Source organism: Rhinolophus sinicus, chromosome 1, assembly GCF_057876585.1.
Source record: "Rhinolophus sinicus isolate RSI-liver-muscle chromosome 1, RSI-T2T, whole genome shotgun sequence".
Taxonomy (NCBI): Eukaryota; Metazoa; Chordata; class Mammalia; order Chiroptera; family Rhinolophidae; genus Rhinolophus; species Rhinolophus sinicus.
The window spans coordinates 155,118,313-155,144,778 of record NC_142501.1 but is presented as its reverse complement, the minus strand read 5'-3'; the positions used below and the strand labels follow the sequence as shown (position 1 = coordinate 155,144,778).

Here is a 26,466-nt window from a genome sequence, read left to right as displayed (position 1 = left end):
CCACAAGTGGAGCCCTAGCAGTCTGAGTTCTTCCCTCTCCCACAGCTGCGGTAGTTCCAGGATGCAGCAAGCTCAGAGCACTGAGCTAGGTCTGAGCTCGCGCGTTTCCATCCCTGCATTTCTCCTTTCCCTCCTCCCCTGCTCGTGTAATTTGCACACCTTTAGGTGAATTCAGTAGTGAGACTCATTGTCTTGCCTGTCTGCTGTGCAGGGAGTCCTTTGTGGAGTTACAGTTGTTCAATTTGTTGTAAATTATAGGGGAGATTTCCAGAGGCTCACCTCACTACACCATGTTGATGACGTCACTGTCCCCTTCACTTTTGATTGGTCTTATATTTTATACTGTGCATCACCACTTAAAATATAAAATTTTTGTGAGTACTTTCAGCTAGGTTTTTCTTAAAATGTGGTCTACAGTTTATGCACAATAATTTCACCTAGGGAGTTGGTAATGAAGGTAGGCTATCACACACATGCAACAAGGCATCTAAAGGACATAAACATTGGCGTGGAAGCTGTGAAGTGGTGTTCTCATCCAATCTCTGGCAATTTCAAACTGTCTTTGTGAATGCTTCTTCATTACCAAATTAAGGCATTTGTCTATATAATCTCAGACTTATATTCAAACACTACAAAATAATGACTAAAATGAGGTATATATCATCACCAATTTTGATTAGAATCCTTAAGAAAGGAAGATTGTCATCTAAACGTTTCTTTGCTTCGATGCAAAACATTTTTTTCTGGGTGTGAAAATGGTTGACTTGGTTATTTGCAAATATTTGTTCTTCTCCACAAATCTCCTAAAATTAATAATTAGAATCTGTTCCTTTCAAAAAAACATAATTTAAAGGTAACAATAAGTGTGTGATATTTGTAATGTGGAATATGTACTTCACCTTACAAAGAGGGTTGTACTAGGTATTAATCAGGGAATTAATCAGGGAATTCCTACTGAGAAAAGGATAGCAAATTAATTGAAGTGATTGGATTTGACTCAGGATAATAAGATAAACTGATGGTGGGATTCTTCAACATTATGAGTGACCCAGAAACTATAACAAGCTGGAAGGTAGATATACATTTCTGATTGGGAATTAGAAAACTATTGAGAGGTGATTTGGTATTGATATGAGGGGGTTAATCTATCATCTGCCATCTAATTGGAGGGAAACAATCAGTATTAAATTCATCAGTACTTGGAGTTCTGGTTAAATTTTTTAATTGAATTTGTTTTTGTGAATTTATTTTTATTTGATTTTGTAGATTTTATTGAATGTAGTTTTATTTTACACATTACTGTTCTTTCACTACCCAGATATCCTCTCCCTCTCTCTTTCCCATATCCCTTCCTCCCTCTTTTCCTCCCTTTCCTTTTTCCTTCCCTCCCTCCCTTCTTCCTTCCTTATATGGTAATAACTTCCACCCAACTTTCTTTATGTTCTCCAGGAAGACCTACTACGTTATGTGAGACTATGGGCAAAGCAGAAATTTGGCTAATGCGGACATATTGGGATTTTGAATTTCCTCGTCCATACTTACCTAATTTTGAGTTTGTAGGAGGATTGCATTGTAAACCTGCCAAACCATTACCTAAGGTAGGTTTTTATAGTGAAGGATTTTTGTACCTTATGATAAAAATTATGATTTTCCTTTAAAGTTTGTAGCCTAAATAGCAGACATATGCTGCTGGATCTTTTCAGTTTGCTACACCAAATCAATTTTCCAAGTCATATGAGTCTCTTACGAGTGATATTACTTTTTTTTTCTGGACTTCACTTTGATATTTAAGCTGAAGAATGAAGTGATTTTAAGGAACATATTGAAAATATTAGTGTGTCTACAGTGTGGGTACTAAATTGAAGAGACAGGAAACTAGAGCTTGGAAGTCACTAAGGAGACTGCTGTAGTTATCCTAACAATCACGATGGAGTTATGAATAGGAACACTTGTTACAATTGAGTGATAAAGAGGCTTTCATAAGAACTCTTGGGTAGATTCCACAGTACTTGGTCATTAAGAAAAAGTAAGTAATGTCAGAATGCATGGAATCACATATGGCTTCTTGGCTAGCAGTTACCTTTACTGAAATAAGAAACAATTAGTGGAAACACTTTTTTGAGATGACAATTACCAGTTCAATTTTAAATTTACTGTAAGGAGCCAAAGGGATTTTCAGGAGGAGACTTCTAGAAATAATGTGGGTAATATAGGGTCTCTATCCCAGAAGAGAGCACTAGAAATAGATTGGGAGTCATTTACATAAAGCAGAAATCATAGAACTGGGAGACCCAAATGTTGAATTGATTCTTTAGAACCATGACATCAGGTTTTTTTGGAGTAAAAGGGAAAATTGTATAACACATTCCAAAGTTATCAAAGTATAAATGTAGACTTCCAGAAGTATTGGAAGAAAACAATACTAAGAAGTAAAACAATAATAGGGAAAAATAGTAATAATATTATATTTAACCATCATTGTCAATAGAGAGTGAGGAGACAGAAATTCATTTGCCTGGGTTGTAGGTAAACAAAAATAATCTCTGTAGAAGATTGGAAGTTAAATGGTGTTCCCAGGAGAGTTGATTTCTGTTTAGTGCAAGATGCATATTTGTTTAAAATTTCATTTCAGGAATCTGAATATGCTTTTCTTATCAGCCAAGTTATAGCTGCAGGCAAGCTCTAGAGTATCATTACAGGAGATAATGAACCAATATCTAAATAAGATGCAGTAAGAGATATGACATATTCCACGGCTCAGTAGATAATACTTTGCCACGCTATTATGTTTATCCTCCCACCCCCACTTTCACACACATACAATTTCACAAAAACAACACAGACATGTTTTACAAGAGGGGGGAATTATTCCATTTCAAATCCAATTACCAATATAGATATTTGGGCAACATGAATTCCAATCATGGCTTCTATCTCAGATGAAAGACTTATGCCAGTCACTGAATACACAGAATGAAAAGGCAATGAGAGGCAGTCAAATCAAGAATCTGAATCAAACAGGTACATATGTAAATTTTAGCGTGTGTGTGTGTGTGTGTGTGTGTGTGTGTGTGTGTGTCTGTGTATACTGCATATGATTTTTTATTCAATCATTATCTGTGTAAGGAGATCAATAAAAATAGTAAAGCCAATTCTTGGGACTTCAGAGACATTTTCTTAACATGAACTAAGCTAAAAATAGTAGTCTACTTTCATTTATGGCATCATCTTTCCCCTAGTAATTTTATTAGCTTTAAATGGAAAAACATCAGTGATTGCAGGGCAACCACAAATAGTTACAAAGGGAATGCATGTCACATCTCTAGAGGGTTATATTCACATAGATTATGATGTCAGACCCCAATCCCAGACTTTACAGTACTCAACTCACATAACTGTAAGTAATGAACAAGAAAATTTTATTTTGCAGAGAAATTTATATTTTACTTCTGTGCTAAGTCTCAAATTAAGCGTATGTAGTTAGTGTCCCACTCTTGTGGGAAGACAGAGAATCACTGTTTCATAAATGTTATGATTGTAGCAAGAGTTTAACTGTGCTGTCACCTTTTAAACATATTACTATATATCCCATTAAAAAGCCCTTTTTAGCCCTATGAATCAGGGAATTAATAAATTTAAAAAAATATTCTAAATACCTAAGAAAGTTAAATAAATTTATTGGTTATAAACTGGCATGCTAAAAATATTTAAAGCCTATTTCAAAATTCTTTTTTGGGCTTCCATCCAAGGAGTGTTTTTATGAGTTTGCAAACAAGTCTTTTGGTTTATATATTAAGTTTTGGGAATAATACGTCCATACAGCAGGAGAAAATCTGCCTCTTATCAACTATTCCTTAGGTACAATGGTTTGACTCCATGCCTTTATTTGTAATCACTCATTATATACTTAAGCCATAGTTTTCAGAAACATATTTTCTCTTAAGGAGACTAAACGATTCTATGTAGCAGAAGACAGAACAAGTCTAACATAACAATATGTCTGATACTTCTCTTGACTCTGCCTATTTAGAAGTATATTGAACTTTTTTCCACTGTGACCCTATACTTTCGTAATAGAAGTAATTTTATCACTGCAGGAAATGGAAGAATTTGTCCAAAGTTCAGGTGAATATGGCATTGTGGTGTTTTCTCTGGGGTCAATGGTCAAAAACCTCACAGAAGAGAAAGCCAATCTCATTGCCTCAGCCCTCGCCCAGATTCCACAGAAGGTCAGTACAACCTCCAATGTTAGTAAGCAGCCACTCTGCCAACTGAAGAGAGAGTGTGGCTAATAGTGTAGTGCTCTTTCCAGATGAAAGCTGAAACTCATTATACACAGAGCACAACTGGCACCACCTTTAATTAAAACATTAAAATGTTGTATTTGGGCACATTTGATCATTTGCCTATTTACCCTTTGCTTTACTATGAAAATACAACTTTTAATGAAGTCATTCATTTTCGAGGAAATTGAGATAAAAATGTTACGGTCCTAATAGCTTCTTACTATTTAAAATCTTATGGCCTGCACTGACTACTCCCCAAAGTTCTCCAGTGTGTTAGCACCAAGATCCAGGAAAAGAAGAGGTGATACATTGAGAGGAATCAGGCTCAAGCATATACTTCATATCTCTAGGTTTTATTAGGACTCTATCAAAATATATTTGGTTAAGAAGTAAAAGCCTAATCTTTCTAAATTGTACTTTCTACAGTTAAAAAAAAATTTTAAATCCTCATATTATTGTCAAACAATATATATTTCTAATTTATGATACTCGGTTAACTTCAATTTTTTTTTAAATCATTACAGTTCTAGATTTCTACTCTTTATATACTCTGTTAACCTAAAAAAATAAAAGACCAAAGTGAGAGGCAACAATTGCTTGAGGTCAAAAAAGAATTGTAATTCTGGGAAGAACTGATTCAGGCAGAAATCCAAATAGTGTTCTGATTAGGTAGGGAAGGCTAGTATTTATGAGAAAGGAAAGGGGAATAATTACATAAGTAAAAGGAAATTTCTGTTGGCATTAAAAAGCCAAGAAAGGAATTTCTACAGGTGCAAATAGGCTAAGTTATTCTTTAGCTATACATGGTGGTGCTAATTCTAAAGATGCCTGTAATTCTCAGTCCAGTAGTCAGGATGTCTGCTTCCTGTTAACTCTGCAAACAGTTGTTTGGAATACAATAAACAGGACTAGTTTAGTCAACTAGAGTTGGGAATTAAAAAGTATTAAACAAACAACACTGTGTAAATTTATTTATGTCAGGAGGCCATCCTAGCTGTCAAGTTTCAAATGTAATGTTTTTCTAAAAATGTAATTAGCTTTAGATTTTTATTGCCTGGTTTTGGGATGATTGTCTTTTCTTTCTCCCTCCCTGCCTCCCTCCCTCCCTCCCTCCCTCCTTTTTCTTTCTTTCTGTCTTCCTTTCTTTCTTTTTCTTTCTTTTTCTTTCTTTCTTTCTTCTAGTTTTGAAGGTTTGCTTATAACCCATTATTTTATGAAGTACCTTGTTAGGATGTTGATCTTTCATAACATAGTTTTAAGTGATAAACATCACTTCTAAGTGATAATACTATATATTTAATAGACTATTAGTATAAGCTCTTTCAAAACAGGTAGATGTCAGTAAACTGCTGTATCTCTCAATGTTTGTGAGCTACACCATTTGTACATTTCTCTCAATTATCACATAAAGTAGAGTGGGCTACATGATTTTTACATAACTCTACAGCCTTAAAATTCCTTATGGAGTGCACTTTCCCTTCAAACTGAAGACTGCATTTCCCCAGCTAGAGCTGAAACACCAAAGATGAAACACCGAAGACATCGTGCGGAACCAGAGCAGAGAAAAGCAGAGCAGAGCAAGGCAGAGTGGAGTAGAGCAGGCAGGTACAACAGAGCTGAGCAGAACAGGGCTGTCTAGCCAGAGAAGGCCTTACCCCTGGGCCACCTCACAGCCATATTGTTTCACAGCCCTGCTGCTTCATCATTGAGCTGTAACACTATTGAGCTGTTCCATAGCTGTGGTGTTCTCACAGGCCTGCTATGTCACAATCAAGCTATTTGCACTGAATAGTTTCCTTCTTCACCTCACCCCAAATTGGGGATTCCTATTGGCATTGAATTGGTGCCAACAACCATGAGTTGACACACTGAACTGCCAGCCTGCACTGTTCCTACCATTTGAGCCAACCCTTTTAAAGGAATTCCTGGAATCATATTTCAACCAATAGGACCGAGACTTTCCCTGTCCAATTGGAGCTGCACAGCTATATTCTCATTAGCATCTTCTCTGACCAATCATAGCAGCTCTACAAGCAATCAGGAAAGTGCTGTTTAAACCAATCAAACTGCAAGGATTTAGAGTCCTCATTTGTAGATGGAAAGGGCAACCAGGGACCAGAGACAGGGACTTTTCTCTATCTCTGACAGCTCTCCTCTGATTCAGCGAGTATCCTTCCCTACTACACTGAAGATTGAGGGCTGCATTTCCCCTGGCTAGAACTGAAACATCAAGACAGCTTTGCAGCCAAGCTGGAGTCCAGCTGTGTGGCCAGAGAGGGGTCTCACCCCAGGGCTGCCTCACAGCCAGCAGCCATGCAATTCCATAATTGAGCTGTTTGCACTGAATAAAGTTTCCTGCCTCAGTGAAAAAAAGAAAAAGAAAAACATTCCTTAATGGTGTGTTTTTACAAGCAAAATTAAAGCACTTTCTTCCACAGGTTTTATGGAGATATAAAGGAAAGAAACCGGCCACATTAGGAGCCAATACTCGGCTCTATGACTGGATACCCCAGAACGATCTTCTTGGTAAGACTACAGGAAAAAAGTTGTATAGTTGGATCATGGACAAGTTGAGTGTTTAACAGCAAATAACTTTAATAAATACTTAATAATATAAAAATTTTACTGCCTATTTTAAAGTAGATATAATTTAAAAATTGGCCATTGCTTATATAATAGATTTCTGCTTCTTCTAGTTCACAATAGAACATTTTCAGTTAAAACTTTGATCACTTTTCAAGATTCAATCTCAGTTCAGACATCACTTCCTCAGTAAAATCTTTCCAGACAATGCAGAGGAGTTAATTTCACCTTTTCCTGGGATCACAGTTTTCTAGAGATAGCAATAACCCCTGTGCTCAGCTTCTGTAGAAAATACAGACTTCTTCATTGAGTTATCCCTTAGCTTTTCTCCAACTCTTTTTGAAATTCTGTTAAAATATTATAATGAAATCTTTACCAGCTTCTCACTCCACCCCCCGAAACTAGGTCATCCCAAAGCAAAAGCTTTCATTACTCATGGTGGAACCAATGGCATCTATGAAGCTATTTATCATGGAGTCCCTATGGTGGGAGTTCCCATGTTTGCTGACCAGCCTGATAACATTGCTCACATGAAGGCTAAAGGAGCAGCAGTGGAGGTGAACATAAACACAATGACGAGTGCAGATTTGCTCAGCGCCTTGAGAACAGTCATTAATGATCCTTCGTAAGTACTACTGCTTTGAAAGGTTTACCATTGATTATGTTTGAGAATCATATTTGAGAATGTCCAATGTTTCATGCTTTTGTAATTGGTATGCTTTCAAATAACCATACTATGACCAATACAAAAACTACTTTATTATTCCATTTCCCAAATTGCTGCAGTGATTTGCTAAAACGGCAAAAAAAAAAAAAAAAAAAGAAAGAAAAGAAAGAAAAGAAGAACCCTCAGACTTCAAATAACTATCAATTTTTTTTCCAACATAAATAATATAATGATTACATAAACTGTCTCAGATGTTTTTTTTTCTTTCCTGGATCATTGCCATATATATATATATATATATATATATATATATATATATATATATATATATATATATATGTATATTTCAAATCTCTTCTTTTTTGAATTCTAAGTCTGCCATTTTTTGTTTTTTGCCCAATATTGTGTAAGTTTTTATCAAGACATGTTTTTCATCTTGCTCTCTCAGTATCTGTTCCGAATTTGTATAGGTGCCTTATATTTAAACTTGTTCCAGGTTATCTTAGATGCAATTATTTTTATTCAGAGGCAAAAGTTGAAGGCTAGTTATAACATTCCATTCCCATTACTCAAAACTGAAATTCAGGCAGTAGCTGAGAAGATAAACTCAGATGGAATTTTAAGCAGCTTTTTTTAGTGGAACTATTTTGAATAAAACTATCTGGTCAAAGCCCTAGAATCAGGGTTTTCTAGACAAAAGAGTCAGTGTATTAATTTCCAAGAGAGAGGTACTCAATATTTGCCTTAAGTCCTTGCTAAAACATAAGCCCTGGTTGTCCGCTATTCCCTCTCACTCACATTCCAATCAAATGATTTTTATTAATATGCAAGTTTAAGTCATAATTTTCAGAATATTATAAATACCAATTCAGGAGCTGGGTATGGGGTTAGGAGGTTCAGTAAAGCTTACTATAATCTTTTTTTAATTTAAATTTTTTTATTGTCAGGTGTACAGAATAACATAATGATTAGACATTTATAAACCTCACAAGGTGATAACCCCAACAAGTCTACTACCCAACTGATACCATACATATATGGCATATCTTTTTTTTCCTCATAAATGATGGTCATGATGTCTAATCTATTAGGCTATTAGCAGGTTGTTAATTGATGGTAATTTGGTTCATTTTACTAAATATCAAAGTAAGTATATTCTGTAATTTTTTTTTTTTAACTGTGCTTAATTATATAGAATGCTCATTAAATTTTATTGGTGATTTGAAAACTATTGATGTAAACAACAGAATCACAAATAACTCTTAGAATTTTTGAAGAAAATACCTAAAATTATTTATTTTAAAATACCTTAACATTAACTCTAAATCTAATTATCTGAAATTACCTGGGAACAAAAGAATCTAGTATAGATTTAAATATGCATGTATTTGTATCCTATTTTCTTATTACTTAAAGGAATTAATGAACACAAAATATTATATTTAAATACATAAACCACAGTAATTTCAATTATAATATTTTAAGAGAACAGTCATACAACATTAGTGTGGAATAAATTATGAAATCATTTTAAATATGAGCATAGTTATTTCTTATCCTATCTCATTTATAAGAAAGAATATTTTTATTTAGATTCACATGTATAAGTTTATCTATTAAGCATATGTGCATTTCAAATATTAAATCTCTATAAATGGTGAAAGACTTGACTTGGAGAGATAAACTTCTATCACATTGCCTAAAATGTATTAGAAAGAAGCATGTGAAATTACTGTTTTGACCCTATCTATATTTTTATCGAATTAAAAGAGTATATGATTATTCTTTCTCATTGTGCACAAAAAAGAACACAGTACCCCTTGCTGCTGGATCTGTACCACGTTCACTGGTGAATGAAATCATATCATATTTCTTCTTCCCCAATCCCAACAATGTCCTGCTCACACTAGAACATACCATCAAATACCACTTCCTTTCCATCAACTTCATGTCTCCAGGTTGGAAATTTTATTTCTGTTAAAAAAAGGTACACAGAGAAACATACTAATTCTGTCTCAGCCATCAAGAAGTGTCAAGTGAAGACATAGCTTGCCTTTCAAATATATACTTTATACCCATTGTTTGAGAGGCCCTTTGAGATATTGACTCTATAGCATTGACTATTGTGATGCCACAATGGTTAGGGCTCAAATTCTAGTGAGATATTTCTATTTATCTTCAAAACTCAAATTCCATCTCCTCATCATTTCTAAAATTACCCTAGTACCCTCATCTAATTTTGACATTGCTAATACAGACAATGTCCTTTGTATAACAAACACATAGTGTGTGCAATGGAGGAATCTCAGACACTGCAAAAATGACTCATCAATGTTGACCACCAATTTCCTGTGTCTGTCATTATTAACTAGTCAGACATGAGGGTCCATGCTTATGGACTTTTTAATGGCTATTTTCCCACAATATGGGTTAGCCACAATCTTGGTCTTAGAACAATACTTGAGATCATACTTCATACAATATTAAAATTCCTTCTTGAAAAAGTAGGCTTATTTCTTTTTTTATATGTTTACATTTGACCACATTCTTTTAAAAACATATTTTTCACATACCATGTCCTTTACAACTCTTAAAAAGCTATGCAACCAGCAAAGTTTATATCACAGCAAGAACAAAATGTTTCCTCAACACATCTATGCCCTTTGGCTAGCATAACATATAATATTAGGTTGGAGCAAAAGTACCTGCAGTTTAAAAGGTTAAAAATTGCAAAAAATGCAATTACTTCTGCACCAAACTAATATGTTATACAAACGTATCACATACTTAACCTTTAATAAAAACAAAAACTCTAATTTCTGTCTATGCTTCTGTCTACCAGTTATAAAGAGAATGCTATGAGGTTATCAAGGATTCACCATGATCAACCTGTAAAGCCCCTGGATCGAGCAGTCTTCTGGATCGAGTTTGTCATGCGCCACAAAGGAGCCAAACACCTGAGGCCAGCTGCTCACCACCTCACCTGGTTCCAGTACCATTCTTTGGATGTGATTGGATTCCTGCTAGCCTGTGTGGCATCTGCTATATTTTTGGTCACAAAATGTTGTTTATTTTCTTGTCGAAAATTTGGTAAATCAGGAAAGAAAAAAAAGAGGGAATAGCTTTTTCTAAGTGTGATAAAGGCAATCCTGTGTAGTTAAGCCACAGTGACCTTAATGAAAACATATCATCTCCATCCTGTTTTCAAAATTCCTATTCATCTACCTTAGCCTACAAATAAAGCCTAGAATTCAACAATACCATTAACTAATTAGTGAGCATGTTCCATTCTTCCTTTGTCTTTTCCCAGGTGGCTTTACCCTCTTCCTCTCACTTTTCTGACACAGGGACATGAATGGTTTTATGTATATTCTAGGCATAATATCAATTTTTTCTTTAATTTTAACCTGAAGTGATATGCTGACTGACAATATGCTAAATCCTGGGGAGCACACAAAATGTGAGCTGAATTTGGTGGATGTAGGGAACACAGAAAAATACAATTTACAAGTTCCCCTAGAACATACAGATCAGGGAAACATCATAGAACATTAGTGCATTTTAAGAAGAATATTGATTTCTTTCTGAATAAAAAATAAGCCCTTCTGCTTGCCCAGTGTTACTGGGGTCGGAGCATGCATTGATAGTGATTGTGATGGCACATCACACTAGGAACAGTCTACAAATTTCCAATAAACACATAGATAATCATGAGTTAAGTTCCACCTTTAGTCAACAAGTATTCTTGGATGCTTTTTAGTGCAAGGCTTTGGGTACTACCTTCAAACAAAAGAGATAAATTGAGTCATTATTTTTTATCAAGGACAGAGAATATAGCAATATATTAAAGGTGAACAGATCATTTTTAGGGGAAATAACAATACAAAAAACTTTTAGTAATTTTGTGAATTTTTTAATTAACAATACAATTAATAACCTTACAGTTAAATGTCAATTCACTATATTAAAAATCACTAATGCTCATAATCTATAATCACCATTTATAATCAAAGGTCTAGTTTTCAGTCAAAACAACAAATATTTACTTGGGCTATAAGATCATTATGTTATTTTTCAGGCTCTATCTTCTACAAATTTAAATTCATCAATTAATTGTTATGCAGAGAAAATATAATAAGATACTAGCAGAACTTCTTGACCAAAAAATATGTTATAGTAAATATTTATCAATGCAAATAAATAAAACTAAAGACAGATGTTCATATTTCAATCAGCTTTGTATTAATTTAACTAATAAAGACTGAACTTTCTTTATCCTGTATAAACTTAATGACGTATCTAAAGATTTAATTTCCATATTTGATATTTGACTGAGGTAATAACTGACATCCACTGGCTTACTGATTTTTTGAAATTCTTATTCATTTCAGTATAATATATTAAAAATTACTTTCAGTTTAAAAATAGCTGTATAATGGAACATATTAAGTATTTCTTCTTGACTATGTCCATTATTGAAAATGCAAATAAATTCTACAATTTTTTTTGTGAAGGCTGAAAATGTATTTGTTATGTTATTTTTAAGGGGTGATTCATATTGATGTATTTTTTACTTTTACAATTTCACTGTGTTTGGAGAAGAACTGTTTATATTTGCTCTGCCCAGTTTATTTTCTGCAATTAGAATTCAGTGAATGGCTATGATCCAATGAGAAGTGAGCTGGCCATCTGTAGCACTGCACACTACCCAGTTTCAGGCATCCATTTGATTTCTGATACTGGTCACCATTGCACAGGAGAGGCTTCTGCTCAATATCCACTGCTCACCTGATTTTCCCCTTCTGCTCTCTGATTATCTGCATATTTCTTCCTTTGACTGAATATCATCAGAAGATAGCTGGCAAAAATTCCTGGGTGATACCAACTGCATTAGTTAGTATAACTGCAGCACATACTTGGATTAAAAAACAAAGTATGATAATGGACTTTCCCTACCAGTCATTCATAAAACTGTTCAGATCAGGAAATTCTCATCCCTAACACAGCAGAAACCAAGTTCCATCAACCAGAATACTTTGCACAAGTCTTACATTCTCAGAACTTAGAGATGTTCAGGAGGCAAAACCTTATACTTTATTTCGTACATATATTTTCCATGTGCCCCTTATGCTATGGCAGCATCTCCTCTTTCAGGGTTATTTACTTGGCAGGATGATCCAAATCTTCATGCACTCAAAATCAGTGTGGTAATATATCCTATCTGAATGATTTGTCACAGCTTTCCACTGAACTTTACTATTGGACATAAGAGTATTAAGATGGGTTCGGTAACCTGCTTGATATTAGACATAATTTTGCCTACACTTATCACATGTCGGCAACATACCAACATACTCTGTTTCCCCGAAAATAAGACTTAGATGGACAATTAGTTCTAATGCGTCTTTTGGAGCAAAAATTAATATAAGACCCAGTATTTTTTTTTCAGGGTAGAATTCATTTATTTATAAGGTGATACACCCTAAATTGAATCTTTTTCCATAGGGCTGTGTGATGAGGGAATTTTGCCACTAAAAATACCTAAAATGTAATTGCTAGTGGACGTAAAAGCAGTTGGTCTTTCAAACTGTTTGAAGCCCAGAATCTGTGGAATCTCTATTTCCTTGCCATTCATCTCTTAAATTCATCTCATTCTTGGAGTAAATGGCCAACTGCAACCAATAGCTGTTTTTATACACCATGACTTTGTTTTTACCTGATTCCTGTATAGCTGCTGAGACACTAGCAACATAGTTTGCAACTCAGCTAAGGACAAAGTTAACTAAATCAATTTTTGTCACTTTCTGCCGTGTAACAGAAAAGGCAATGCCACGGGTTTCATCGGTGTATACTTAATGAAGGGATGAATGTTAAGAAGATACTTTGACCCCCCATGTGCCTATAGCTTTGGACACTGTGATACTGGGGTTTTTTAATTTCTCAGGGCTTTTCAATTTCTCTTAGTAAACCGCCAAGATCCTTGGCCAGATGTGGAGGCAACAAGGAGATTCAGAAAATAGTGCAGCCTCTGGATTATGGAGCCAAAGTGATCGGGTTTGAACCCTGGCCCCTTTATTTCTTATTGTGCAACCTGGGACAGGTCACTTTGAGCTCATGAAGTGGAAGTTAGTACATATGAACAGATTTACCATGAAATTTAAATGAGATGAAGACCCAGTATATTATATTATATTATATTATATTATATTATATTATATTATATTATATTAAGACCCAGTTTTATATTAGCGTAAAATATGAACAGGTCTTATATTAAATTTTGCTCCAAAAGACATATTAGAGCTGATTGTCTGACTAGGTCTTATTTTTGAGGAAACACGGTAGTTTATCTGGTATTTTGAATCATCACCATAGCCAAGAGAGTAACACTTTCTCTCACTGAATTCTAAAGCAGAGGAACTCAGAATAATCGAGTAGCATCTGAATTTCTGATCAAGGTAAACCTCCAAATTGCCTGACTCTAAGTTGTAATAATGAAAAACAAACTTATCTAAGGGAAATGGCTAGGCTACTTGTTAGGGGATGCATTCTCACTTTCAATCCCTTGAACTCTGAACCTATGTATGCAAATTAAATACATAAGGCATCACATAGCAGGCCATGATTTTAAGCATAGACTGCATCTTTTAAGATAGCACCTAAAATACATAGTGTATTATCTCAGCTAAACCCCTGAAAAGCTTTAATTTGCGAATAGGTAACTTGGTAAAACCAGCAAATTGCTTTGATATTAGACTTTGTTGCATTTCCTTAGCTACAAATGTTTCCTAGATATACACAATGATGATACTAATACCATGGTTTTTACTAAGCCTTCGTGCCCATGCTTTGTGGTATTGGCAAAAATACCATAGAGATCGAGGATTAAGAGGGTATTTTGTATTTAGAAATTATAACTACTTCTATGGAGAAAATGGAGGCATCCTCTAAGATGGAAAGTGACCAATGCAATCTTCTGCCTTCTGGATGGCTAGAACCCTAGGGAGTGGTGTCATATGGAGAAAGAGGTGGAGAAATATCTTCTATTAACAGATTGAGCATATAACTAGCTGGAGTAGCTAGAGGCGCCTTGGTGAGGTAAATTCCATGCTGTGCATTCATGTATAATTTCCATCCCATTCTCCATTGCTTCTCTGTACATGAGTTTTATGATAAAATTCTGGAAGGTCTGGAAAAAGACAGTAGTATACACAGAACTGCTCATCCAGAACACCTTATTATTGAGACAATTGTCTACAACGCTTGATTGCTAGAGGAAATTCCAGTGGAATATGAAGACTTTCATAACCTATGCAAATCCCAAAAAAGTTTATCCACATAATTCTACTCCAGATCTTCTTGCCTTCAGTCCTCCCTCTAAATCTTCCCAGGTTTTAGACCAATCAATTAATCCATTAGTCACTTCTCATGAGTCTGTAGATCTGTAAAGCAGGTCATTCTCTTTAAAATTCAATGCTTGTTCTATAAGATGGTAATGGCTTCATTTATATAAAATTATATAACTTCCCAATGAATGAAACATTTTGTTATCATTTTTCATTGACTTTCATTTTTGGTAATGTATTTTGAAGTAAAATCAATTATCTAATATCAATATAACAACATCTATATTCTTTTGTCAAGTGTATATATGACATTTTTCATATATTTACTTTAAATGTTGTTATGTTTCCATGTTTTATGTATTCTTTTTAGTCAGACTATAATTAGACTTTTATAAATTAACTGTATAGATATTTCTAGTCACAAAATTTTCACCTATTTTTGTTTATTTGGAAATCACTGCATTTCATTTTCAGTATCTTTTCATGAATTTTCTGTTTTTCTGATTATATTTCCTCATTTTTCTTTTGCTCCTTATAACTGATGGAGTGTTTTTTGTTTTGTGCTTTTCCAATTTTTTCATCTACTTATTTGGAAGTTACACACTGTACTAATATTTAGGTATGTCCTCTTTTAACCAATATACAACTGAATATTTATAATCTAATATGTTTTACATTTTTTACTGAGGAATTTTATCCCCAGTAAAGGATAACTGACATATTTTATTGTTACGATCATGTAATCAAGATATTGTACACAAGAACTCAGTAACATGGCCATACCTAAACAGCCTAGTAAAAGCTGTCTGTAGATATCAATCTCCCTAATATAACTCATATCTGAAATATTGAAAATTGCTAACCATTGAAGCACCTTCCCCTTTTGCTTCACCTACAGTAAGGCATTTGCTATGTGCCAAGGCTAATTCCAGAATTCTTTGAAATTAAAACAATCTCACTAGAATTACTATGTGAGCTTAGAAAATATAATCATTATATAAAAAATATACACATGGTAACTTTCAATGAATAAACTCAGATTATTAAATAGTTTTATAGATTAATACATTGTATTAATTAGAACCCAATTGTATGTGAATAATGTAACTAAACACAATGGTTATTAGTCACTTATAATTCACTTTTTTGATCCAAAATACCTCACATGTAACATTTAAAATACACCTTACGTAATACTTACTTTTGTAAATTTTCATTCTCTTTTATTAGATATGATCTAAATTTATTATTGTGAGTCACTCCTAAATACACAATTTTTGGTAAACAATATATGCTCAGTCATTATTAAAATGTGGCCTAAATGTCTTGAAACTCAAAATTACCCATGGGTTTGGTAGTGAAGGCAGAATGTGAGTCACATAAAACAAGGCATATGAAGGATATAAACACATTTTATATCCTCTGTGAGTGGGGTTCTCATTAATCAGTGAAATTTCATGAAGAGTTTCCTCTGGAAAAATTTATTTGTTATAAAATTAAAAGCGTTGAACTGTATGACTTCAGACATAACCCTGAACACTAAAATGTGATGTCTCTAACAGGGCACTTTTTGCCGTGGGTGTATTTCACCACCAATATTGATTAAAATCCTAAAGAGAAAAGGATTCTGAGTTTTTCTCTTTAGTTCAGTTGAAAAGCAAGATTTTTGAGCATATTAAAAGATTGATGGTTATTTGGAAAGACTTAATCCTAAAATTAATACTTAGTATGTGTTTCCCTTCAAACAACATCAGTTAAAGGCAACACTACAGTAAGCATGCAGCAGTTGTTGCATGTACACATGTCCCTCACATTCCAAAGGGATGGTCGTCCTGCATGTCAAATATTAGAATTCTTGCTATGAATACAGTGGCCCTCCAGGAGACCTGATGCAATTAGACTTAGGAGGATAAGATGGAGTAATATTCAAAATCCTTCAAGCACAGGAATCAACCAGAGACCGTAAAACGATGAGAACCAGGATACATTCCTGACTAGAGTGGAAATTTACTGATAGCGATCCGTTGCAAATATGGTTGGAGTAATTTATTATTTTCAATTTAATTGGTGGGGCGGTGAGCTTTAAATTCATCAGTAGTTTGGAGATGTCCTTAAATTGTTTGTTGACTTTCTTGTAGTGAAAGAATACTAACATATAACTATTCTTTCTCTACCTATTCTCCTCTCTACTTTATTCCATCTTCCTTTCTCTCCCTTTTCCTTTCTCTTTCTCTCTCCCTCTCTCTCCTTCCTTCTTTTCTTATTTTCTTCATTCTTTCCTAACTTCCTTCCTAACTTCCTTCCTTCCTTCCTTCCTTCCTTCCTTCCTTCCTTCCTTCCTTCCTTCCTTTCTTATTATAATTTAATTAGAAGATACTGCACAAGACACTTTGAGGTCAATTCAAAGGTTTGGTAAGTGCAAGGGGTTAAGTGTTCAGGGAAGAGAAGGAGTTAAGGTGGACTCCCGGATTTCTATCTAGTGTGTTTATTTGGATATTGATGGCTTTTACAGAATAAGGAAAAAATTGGAGGGACAACTTTTTAAAGATAAATGCACATATGTTGCATTCTTTTTTGGATTTATTCACTTCAAGGAAAGCAATATTTAGGTCGAGGTTTTTAGAAGTCATTTGAAATATAGTCTATAATATTATAATAACTACATATGGTGTCAGATGGGTACTAGAATTATTGGGGTTATCACTTCGTAAGTTATATAAATGTCTAATCACTATGTTGTATACCTTAAACTAATATAATATTGTATGTCAAAAGTAATTGCACACAATAGAATACTACTCTGCCATAAGAAAAGATGAAATAGTGCCATTTGCAACAACATGGATGGATCTTGAGATTGTTATGCTAAGCGAAATAAGTGAGACAGAAAAAGTTGAGAACAATATGATTTCACTGATATGTGGAATATAAAACTGAAAGCAACAAAGAACAAGACAAACAAACAAATAAACAAAAACTGATAGACATAGACAATAGTTTAGTGGTTACCAGAGGGTAAGGGGGGAGGGAGGTGGTAGATGAAGGTAAACAGAATAAACATATGGTGATAGAACGAGAACTGACTGGGTGGTGAATACACAATATGATACATAGATAATGTATTACAGAATTGTGCACTTGAAACCTATGTAATTTTACTAACCGTTGTACCCCAATAAACTTTAATAAAAATGAATAAAAAAATAAAATAGTTATTTAAAAAATACAAGTCATTTGGATAACACAAGGTCTCAATTTTAGCAAAAGCAAAAAAGTAGATTAAGGATAAACAGCATAAAGGAGGGTATGGAAATGAGAGACCCAAATATTGGGTTACTTCTTTACCAACATGTTGGTTGATTTTTTTAAGTAATAAAGAAAATTATATTACACATTCCAAGTCTTTAAAGGACTATCAAGTGTTAGGAATTTTGGAAGGAAACAGTACCGAGAAGGAAAAGATAGCAATAGATAAATATGGTAATAATGTACTTAGCAATCCATAGGGACTGAGAAGAAAGACATCTTTTACTTGGGTTGTAGGCACATGAGTAAAATCTCTTTAGGACGGTTCCAAGGTACATAGTGTTCCCAGGAGAGCTCTTGATTTCTGTTTTTATCATAAATGTGTATTGATGCCTAAAATTTCATTCAAGATCCTTTTTTTCACCAGTCAAGTTGTAACGACAATCGAACTTACATCGAGAGATACTATTATAGGAGATAATGAATCAATATTTATTAGACCTATTGATTAAGATATTTCTTGGCTCTCTCGATAATCTCCCATTCTACATCATATTTACTCTTCTATTCCCACTTTTCACACATAAAAACACACGTGCACAGACTCATACAACACAATGAACCATAGTCCTTCACAAAGTCATCTCATGTAAGTGATAAAGATGGAAAAAATTGTTGTCTTCCTCAAAAGGTCATCTGTTAATATAAAAGTTTGTGCAAGGTGAGTACTCATCATGAGTTACAGCTCTCCTGAATAAAACCTGGGTATAGTAGGAGGTACAAACTGCTTATGAGTGTTTATGCATAAGTTTCAACTGTATTCCTCACATTTACTATTTTCAGTCCATGTTTCAGATTATTATGATTCCATGTTTAAGTTACTAATACAGGAGTTATGTCATAGGAATGGCAGGAGTGAGGTGGTCTTCTTGGGTTCTCCTCTGGAATTTACCACAAATTGAACATCTATAACCCATGAAAAGACTCTCTGCTCACCACACACAACAGCCGAGAGACTTGTACGAGGATTACTTGAAGGTGAGCAAACTGGGCAAGCAGGGGAAGAGGGAAGGGAGCGGAGTGGAGACTCAGCCGGCATCTGTGGCTGCGGAGATGAAGGGAGACCCAGGACAGAACAGAGACCGCAAGAGCCAGGAGGTGGGCTCTTTTCCTGCGTCCCACAGCAGATGTCTCCTGCGGAAAGAGCAGCATATCCAGTGTTTGAGGCAGTAACCTCAGCTGAGACCTCCAGCTAGGTGCTAGGTTGGACAAAGGAAGTAAACACCATACCTGGGCCCCTCCCCCAACTCTCTCAATCTTACCCCCCCGCCCTTCCAGAGATTCAAGCTGGCCCCTGACCTGAGGAGTAGTGTCAGATTATAGAGGGGGAGTAGGGCTCAGGATCTGGGAGGACCCTGTTTGCAGCTGCTGTGACCCAGGGAAGACACTGAGAAGATTGTGACACTGCTGGGCTGGGAGAGAGAAGATTCCTCCATCCCCAGCTCCCACCTTTTCTGGCCTGCCTAGGGCAGGGCAATTACAACTGCTGAGACACACCAGGGGTCAGCAGCTGGTGGCAGAGGCAGCTCTGGGCTTTCAACAGCTCAGAAATCTCCCCCCACACACACACACACACACGGAAGAAGTGCCCTAAGACTCAGGAAACCTGAGCACAGGGCTGGCTGTGTTACTCTCAGTGTGCATATGTGCAGGCAAGAGCAGAAACTGCACTGACTTTGTAAAAACTACCATCCAGACTTTATAGCCCCACTCATCTAGAACTGCAGTCCCAGGGTCACTCTGGGCATCAGGTGGCCGGCTCTGCCTGCACAAGATGCAGAGGACTCTTTGGCACAGCAGAGGACAACCTGGAGGTTACTTGGTGGGCTTAAGCCAAGATTGGCGCTGCTTTTTATGTTTTGTTTCGTTTTTGTATTTTGGATACTTTTGCCTGTGTTGAGTGTAGGTTATCGGTTGTTTTTACATGTGAGTGTGTTTGGTTTTTTTGTTGTTGTTGTTATTGTTGTGCTTGGTGATTTGCTTTGTTCTGAAATTGCCCTACACCAGGGCCCAGCCAAGGAGGCAAAAGATTCAACACACCCAGAGGCCAACTCCAGACCAAACCAGAGTATTACCAGGTATGACCTACAAGTGACACACCCAAAGGGAATTCTTTACAGGCACAAGAGCCCACAGGGGCCAAGACTCAATTGAGCGGTCAACCCTCACGCAGTAGATCATCCACTATGGACAGAGCCAAGTCTCCCAACTAGTCAGCATAGGAGTCAATCCCACCTAATGACAAGCCAAAAGCAACTAAAGCTCAACTTTAACAGGACAATATACATAACACAAGGGTCACCTTTGGAGCACACACACAAGAGAATAAGGAAGTGGTACAAGTGAAATATAAAGGACGTGTACTACATAAGACCACCCAGCAAAGACCAAGAACCCTAGGGGATCTACCTAATACACCGAAGCAAACACAGAGAGTCAGCCAGAATGGGGAAACAAAGAAACATGTCCCAAATAAAAGCACAGAAGAAACTTCCAAAATTGGAACAGAATGAAATAGAGGTAACCAACCTATCAGAGACTGAGTTCAGAACACAGATAATAAGAATGTTTAAGGAGCTTAGTGACAACATCAAGAAGGATAGAGAAATCATAATGAATGACCCGTTAGAACTAAAGAACACAAAAACTGAAATAAAGAACTCACGTAAAGGAATTACCAGCAGGTTAGATGAGGCAGAGATTTGAATCAGCTACTTAGAAGACAAGTTAGCAGAGATCATTCAAACGGAACAACAAAAAGAAACAAGAATAAAAAACAATGAAAATTGTTTAAGAGACCTCTGGGATAACATCAAGTGCAACAACATGAGCATCATAGGAATACCAGATGGTGAAGAGAGGGAGTAAGGGATAGAGAACACATTTGAAGGAATAATGACTGAAAACTTCCCTAACCTGGTGAAGGAAACTCAGATCCACACCAAGACACGTTACAGTTAAAATGGCAAAGGTTAAAGACAAAGAGAGAATCCTAAAAGCAGCAAGAGAAAGACAATGGGTTACGTACAAGGGAACTCCTATAAGACTATCAAATGACTTTTCTACAGAAAATTTGCAGGCCAGGAGGTTGTGTTAGGAGGTACTCAAAGTGATGAAAAACAAAGGCCAACAACCTAGATTGCTTTATCCAGCAAGGCTATCATTTAAAATTGAAGGAGAGATAAATGGCTTCCCAGAAAAGAATAAGCTAAAGGAATTTATTACCACCAAACCAGCATTGCAGGAAATATTAAAAGGGCTTATGTAAGCAGAAGAAAGATGAAAACAATCTAATTACAAATAAAAAAAAATGGCGATAACTATGTACCCATCAATAATCACTTTAAATGTAAATGGATTAAATGCTCCAATCAAAAGACATAGGGTGGCTGAGTGGATAAGAAAGCAAGACCTTTGTATATGCTGTATACGAGACTTACCTCAGATCAAAACACACACAGAAAAAGTGAAGGGTTGGAGTAAGATATTTCATGCAAACAGAAATGAGAAAAAAGCTGGAGTTGCTATACTTATATATGAAAAAATAGACTTTAAAATGAAGAATATATTAAAAGACAAAGATGGACATTACATAATAATAAAGGGATCAATCCAACAAGAGGACATAATTCTAGTAAACATCTATGAACCCAACATAAGAGCACCAAAATATATAAAACATATTGACTGACATAAAGACAGAGATCAACAGCAACACTATCATAGTAGGGGACTTCAACACAACTCTGACAACAAGGGACAGGTCTTCAAGACACAAAATCAATATGGAAACAATGGCCTTAAATGACACATTGGAACAGTTGGATTTAATCAATATTTTCAGAGCATTTCACCCCAAAGCTGCAGAATACACGTTCTTCACAAGTGCACATGGAACATTTTCCAAAATAGATCACATGTTAGGCCATAACACAGGTATTGATAAATTTAAGAAAATTGAAATCATACCAGTTGTCTTCTCTGACCACAGTGCTATGAAATTAAAATCAACTACACGAAAAAAAACTGGAAGACACACAAATACATGGAGGCTGAATAACAGGTTACTAAATAATGAACAGGTCAACAATGAGATCAAGGGAGAAATCAAAAGATATCTCGAGACAAACGAAAATGGAAACACAATGACCCAAAATCTATGGATGCAGCAAATGCAGTCCTAAGAGGGAAATTCATAGCAATGCAGGCCTACCTAAAGAAACAAGAAAAATCACTAATCAACAGTTTATCTTCACGCTTAAGGGATCTGGAAAAAGAACAGCAAAATAAGCCCAAAAGGAGTACAAGGAGGGAGATAATAAAGATCAGAGCAGAAATAAATGAAATAGAAACCAGAAAAACAATGCAAAAGATCAATGAATCCAAAAGCTGGTTTTTAGAGAAGATAAACAAAATCGACAAACCTTTAACCAGACTCATCAAAAAAAAAAAAAGAGAGAAAGAGAGAGAGAGAGAGAGAGAGAGAGAGAGAGAGAGAGAGGACCCAAATTAAAAATATCAGAAATGAAAGAGGAGAAGTGAAAACAGACACTACAGAAATACAAAAAATTCTAAGAACTTACAATGAGCAAGTATATGCCAACAAATTAGACAATGTGGAAGAAATGGACAATTTTCTAGAAGCATACAACCTTCCAAAGCTAACTCAAGAAGAAACGGAAAATCTGAATAGACTGATTACCACCCGGGAAATTGAATCAGTAGTCAACAAGCTCCCAACAAACAAAAGCCCTGGATCACATGGCTTTACAGGTGAATTTTACAAAACATTCAAATAAGAATTATCACCTATTCTCCTCAAGCTATTCCAAGAAATCCAGAAGGAGGGAAGGCTCCCAAAGGCACTTTTTACAAGGCCACTATCACCCTGATTCCCAAATCAGACAAAGACATTACAAAAAAAGAAAACTATAGGCCGATATCCCTAATGAACATAGAAGCAAAAATCCTCAACAAAATATTAGCGAACAGAATTCAGCAATACATTAAAAAGATCATACACCGTGATCAAATGAGATTCATTCCTGGTATGCAAGGATGGTTCAACATTCACAAATCAATTAATGTGATACACCACATTAACAAAATGAAAAATAAAATCATATGATCATATCAATAGATGCAGAAAAAGCATTTGACAAAATCCAGCAGCCATTTATGATAAAAACTCTTAAGAAAGTGGGAGTAGAGGGACCATATCTCAACATAATAAAGGCCATATATGATAAACCCACAGCTAACATCATACTCAATGGGGAAAAGCTAAAAACGCTCCCCTTAAGATCAGGAACAAGGCAAGGTTGCCCACTTTGTGCACTTCTATTTCAACATAGTGCTGGAAGTTCTAGCCATAGCAATCAGACACATAGAAGAAATACAAGGCATCCAAGTCGGTAAGGAGGAAGTAAAATTGTCATTATATGCAGATGATATGATACTATATATAGAGAACCTTAAAAACTCCACCAAAAAACTATTAGAACTGATAAATGGATTTAGTAAAGTAGCAGGATACAAAATTAATATTCAGAAATCATACACTTGTATATACCAATAATAAAATATCCGAAGGAGACATTAAGAAAACAATCCCATTTACAATTTCTTCAAAGACTATAAAATACCTAGGAATATATTTAACCAAAGAAGTAAAAGATCTGTATTCAGAAAATTAAAGACACTGAAGAGAGAAATTAAAGAAGATACAAATAGATGGAAACACATACCATGTTCATGGATAGGAAGAATTAATATAGTTAAAATGTCCATACTGCCTAAGGCAATATACATATTCAACGCAATTCCTATCAGACTACCAACGATATTTTTCACAGAAATAGAACATATAATCCTAAAATTTATATGACCCCGGTTAGCCTCGGCAATCTTGAGAAATAAGAACAAAGTGGGAGGTATAACAATACCTGCCATCAAATTATATACAAGTCTACAGTAATCAAAACAGCATGGTACTGGCATAAAAACAGACATATAGATCAACGGAACAGAATAGAGAATCCAGAAATAAATCCATGCCTATATGGTCATTTAATCTACGACAATGGAAGCAAGAATTTACGGTGGGTAAAGACAGTCTATTCAATAAATGGTGCTGGGAAACCTGGACAGACACATGCAAAAAAATGTAGCTGGACCACCTCCTTACACAATATACAAGAATAAATTCAAAATGGATTAAAGACTTAAATATAAGATCTCAAACCATAAAACTCCTAGAAGAAAACATAAGAAGAAAGTTTACAGACATTACCTGGTGTAAGATTTTTATTGATATATCCCCTTGGACAAGGGAAGTAAGAGAAATAAACACATGGGATTACATCAAACTAAAAAGTTTTTTCACAGCAAAGGAAACCATCAATAAAACAAAAATGGATCCTACTGAATGAGAGAAGATATTTGCCAATGATATATCCGATAAGGGTTTAATATCCAAAATTTATTAAAAACTCACTCAACTCAACTCCAAAAAAACAAACAACCTAATTAAAAAATGAGCAGAGGATATGAAGAGATACTTTTCTAAAGAGGACATTCAGATGGCAAACAGACATATGAAAAAAATGGTCAACCTCACTAATCATTAGACAAATGCAAATAAAAACCACAATGAGATACCACCTCACCCCAGTCAAAATGTCTATTATCAATAAATCAACAAACAACAAGTGCTGGCGAGGATGTGGAGAAAAGGAAACCCTTGTGCACTGTTGGTGGGATTGCAGATTGGTGCAGCCACTATGGAACACAGTATGGAGGTATCTCAAAACACTGAAAATGGAACTACCTTATGACCCAGTAATTCCACTCCTAGGTGTATCTATCTGGAGAAATCCCAAACTCTAATTTGAAAAAATGTATGCATCCCTGTTTATTGCAGCACTATACACAATAGCCAAAACATAGAAAAAAACAAAATGCCCATCGGTAGACGACTGGATTAAGAAACTGTGGTATATTTCTACAATGGAGTATTATACAGCCATAAAGAAGAATGAAATCTTACCATTTGCAACAATATGGATGGACCTAGAGAACATTATGCTATATAAGTCAGACAGAGAAAGAAAAATACCATATGATCTCACTTATATGTGGAATCTAAAGAAAAGAATAAATGAACGAACTAATGAGAAACAGTCTCAGAGACATAGAGGAAAAACTGAGGGTTGCTAGATAGGGGGATTGAGATAAGGGGGAAGGTGAGGGGATTAGAAAGCACAATAAGTAACCACAAAATTGCCACAGGGATATGAAAATCAATTTGGGGAATGTAATCAATAATGTTGTAAAGATTTTGTAGGGTATCCGATGGACACTTGTCTCATTAGGGAGACCACCTCAGGGATGATATAGATGCCTGATCACTGCACTGTACACCTGAAGTTGAAGCTGAACAGTAATGAATGTCAACTATAATTATATATATTCATGTGTACATATATATATATGTATACATACACACATATTTGTGTGTGTGTGTGTGTGTGTGTGTGTGTGTATATATATATATATATATATATATATATATATATATATATTTACAAGAAGCGGAGTATAGCATTAGGAATAGAGACAGTGGAAATGTAATGGCTGTGTGCGATGTCAGAGGGGTAGTAGATTTGGGGGGGTTATCACTGTGTAAGGGATATAAATGATAAATGTCTAACTATTACATTGTTTTGTACACCTGAAACTAATTTTTAAAAGTTACTAATACACATTCGTAATCATTTTCTCTTCTTTTAAATCTTTCTTTGTATGCCAATCTATATTTAGCATCCAGAATTGTTTGCTAAAGAAAATATTTGATCTTGTGACTGCCCTTCTTTAAAAGTTGATTAAGTTTTGCCTGTAATTTAAAATCCAACACCATAGTATATCTATCAGATTTGATTAAATATATTTTGCCTACAATTTAAAACCCATAGTATATCTATCAAGACTACCTATGTCTCCTAGTTCAGTCTAATTTTCTTCTATAAACTACTGCCCAGATCTTTCTCTGTGATCCATACCCACTGGAATGTTTTCCAAATGTCCATAAACTTCTCTCATTTCTCTATTCATTGTGAAATCTGTCCTTTTACCACATTCTGCCTAGATCCTGTCAAGGCTTTAGCTTGCCTCATATGTTATCTGCTTTAACTAAACTGGTCCCAATAATTCCACAAAAAAATTAACTGTTTTCCTTTGGAATTCTGAACATCCTATATTCAGATGACTGTTAACAAAG

The 26,466-nt window shown here is 35.2% G+C and overlaps 1 protein-coding gene across 2 annotated transcripts in view; it reads left to right on the top strand.

Annotated features, from left to right (window-relative positions):
* Positions 1-12,049, top strand: part of LOC109436818 (UDP-glucuronosyltransferase 2A1) — a 60,511-nt gene extending 48,462 nt beyond the window's left edge. For both annotated transcript variants that reach the window (XM_019715651.3, XM_019715650.3), the window contains 5 exons: positions 1,450-1,598; positions 4,098-4,229; positions 6,725-6,812; positions 7,275-7,494; positions 10,379-12,049. In XM_019715651.3, the coding sequence (XP_019571210.2) occupies positions 1,450-1,598; positions 4,098-4,229; positions 6,725-6,812; positions 7,275-7,494; positions 10,379-10,658 (869 nt within the window). In that variant the 3' untranslated portion in view covers positions 10,659-12,049. The remainder of the gene's footprint in view (positions 1-1,449; positions 1,599-4,097; positions 4,230-6,724; positions 6,813-7,274; positions 7,495-10,378) is intronic.
* Positions 12,050-26,466: the final 14,417 nt, after the last annotated feature.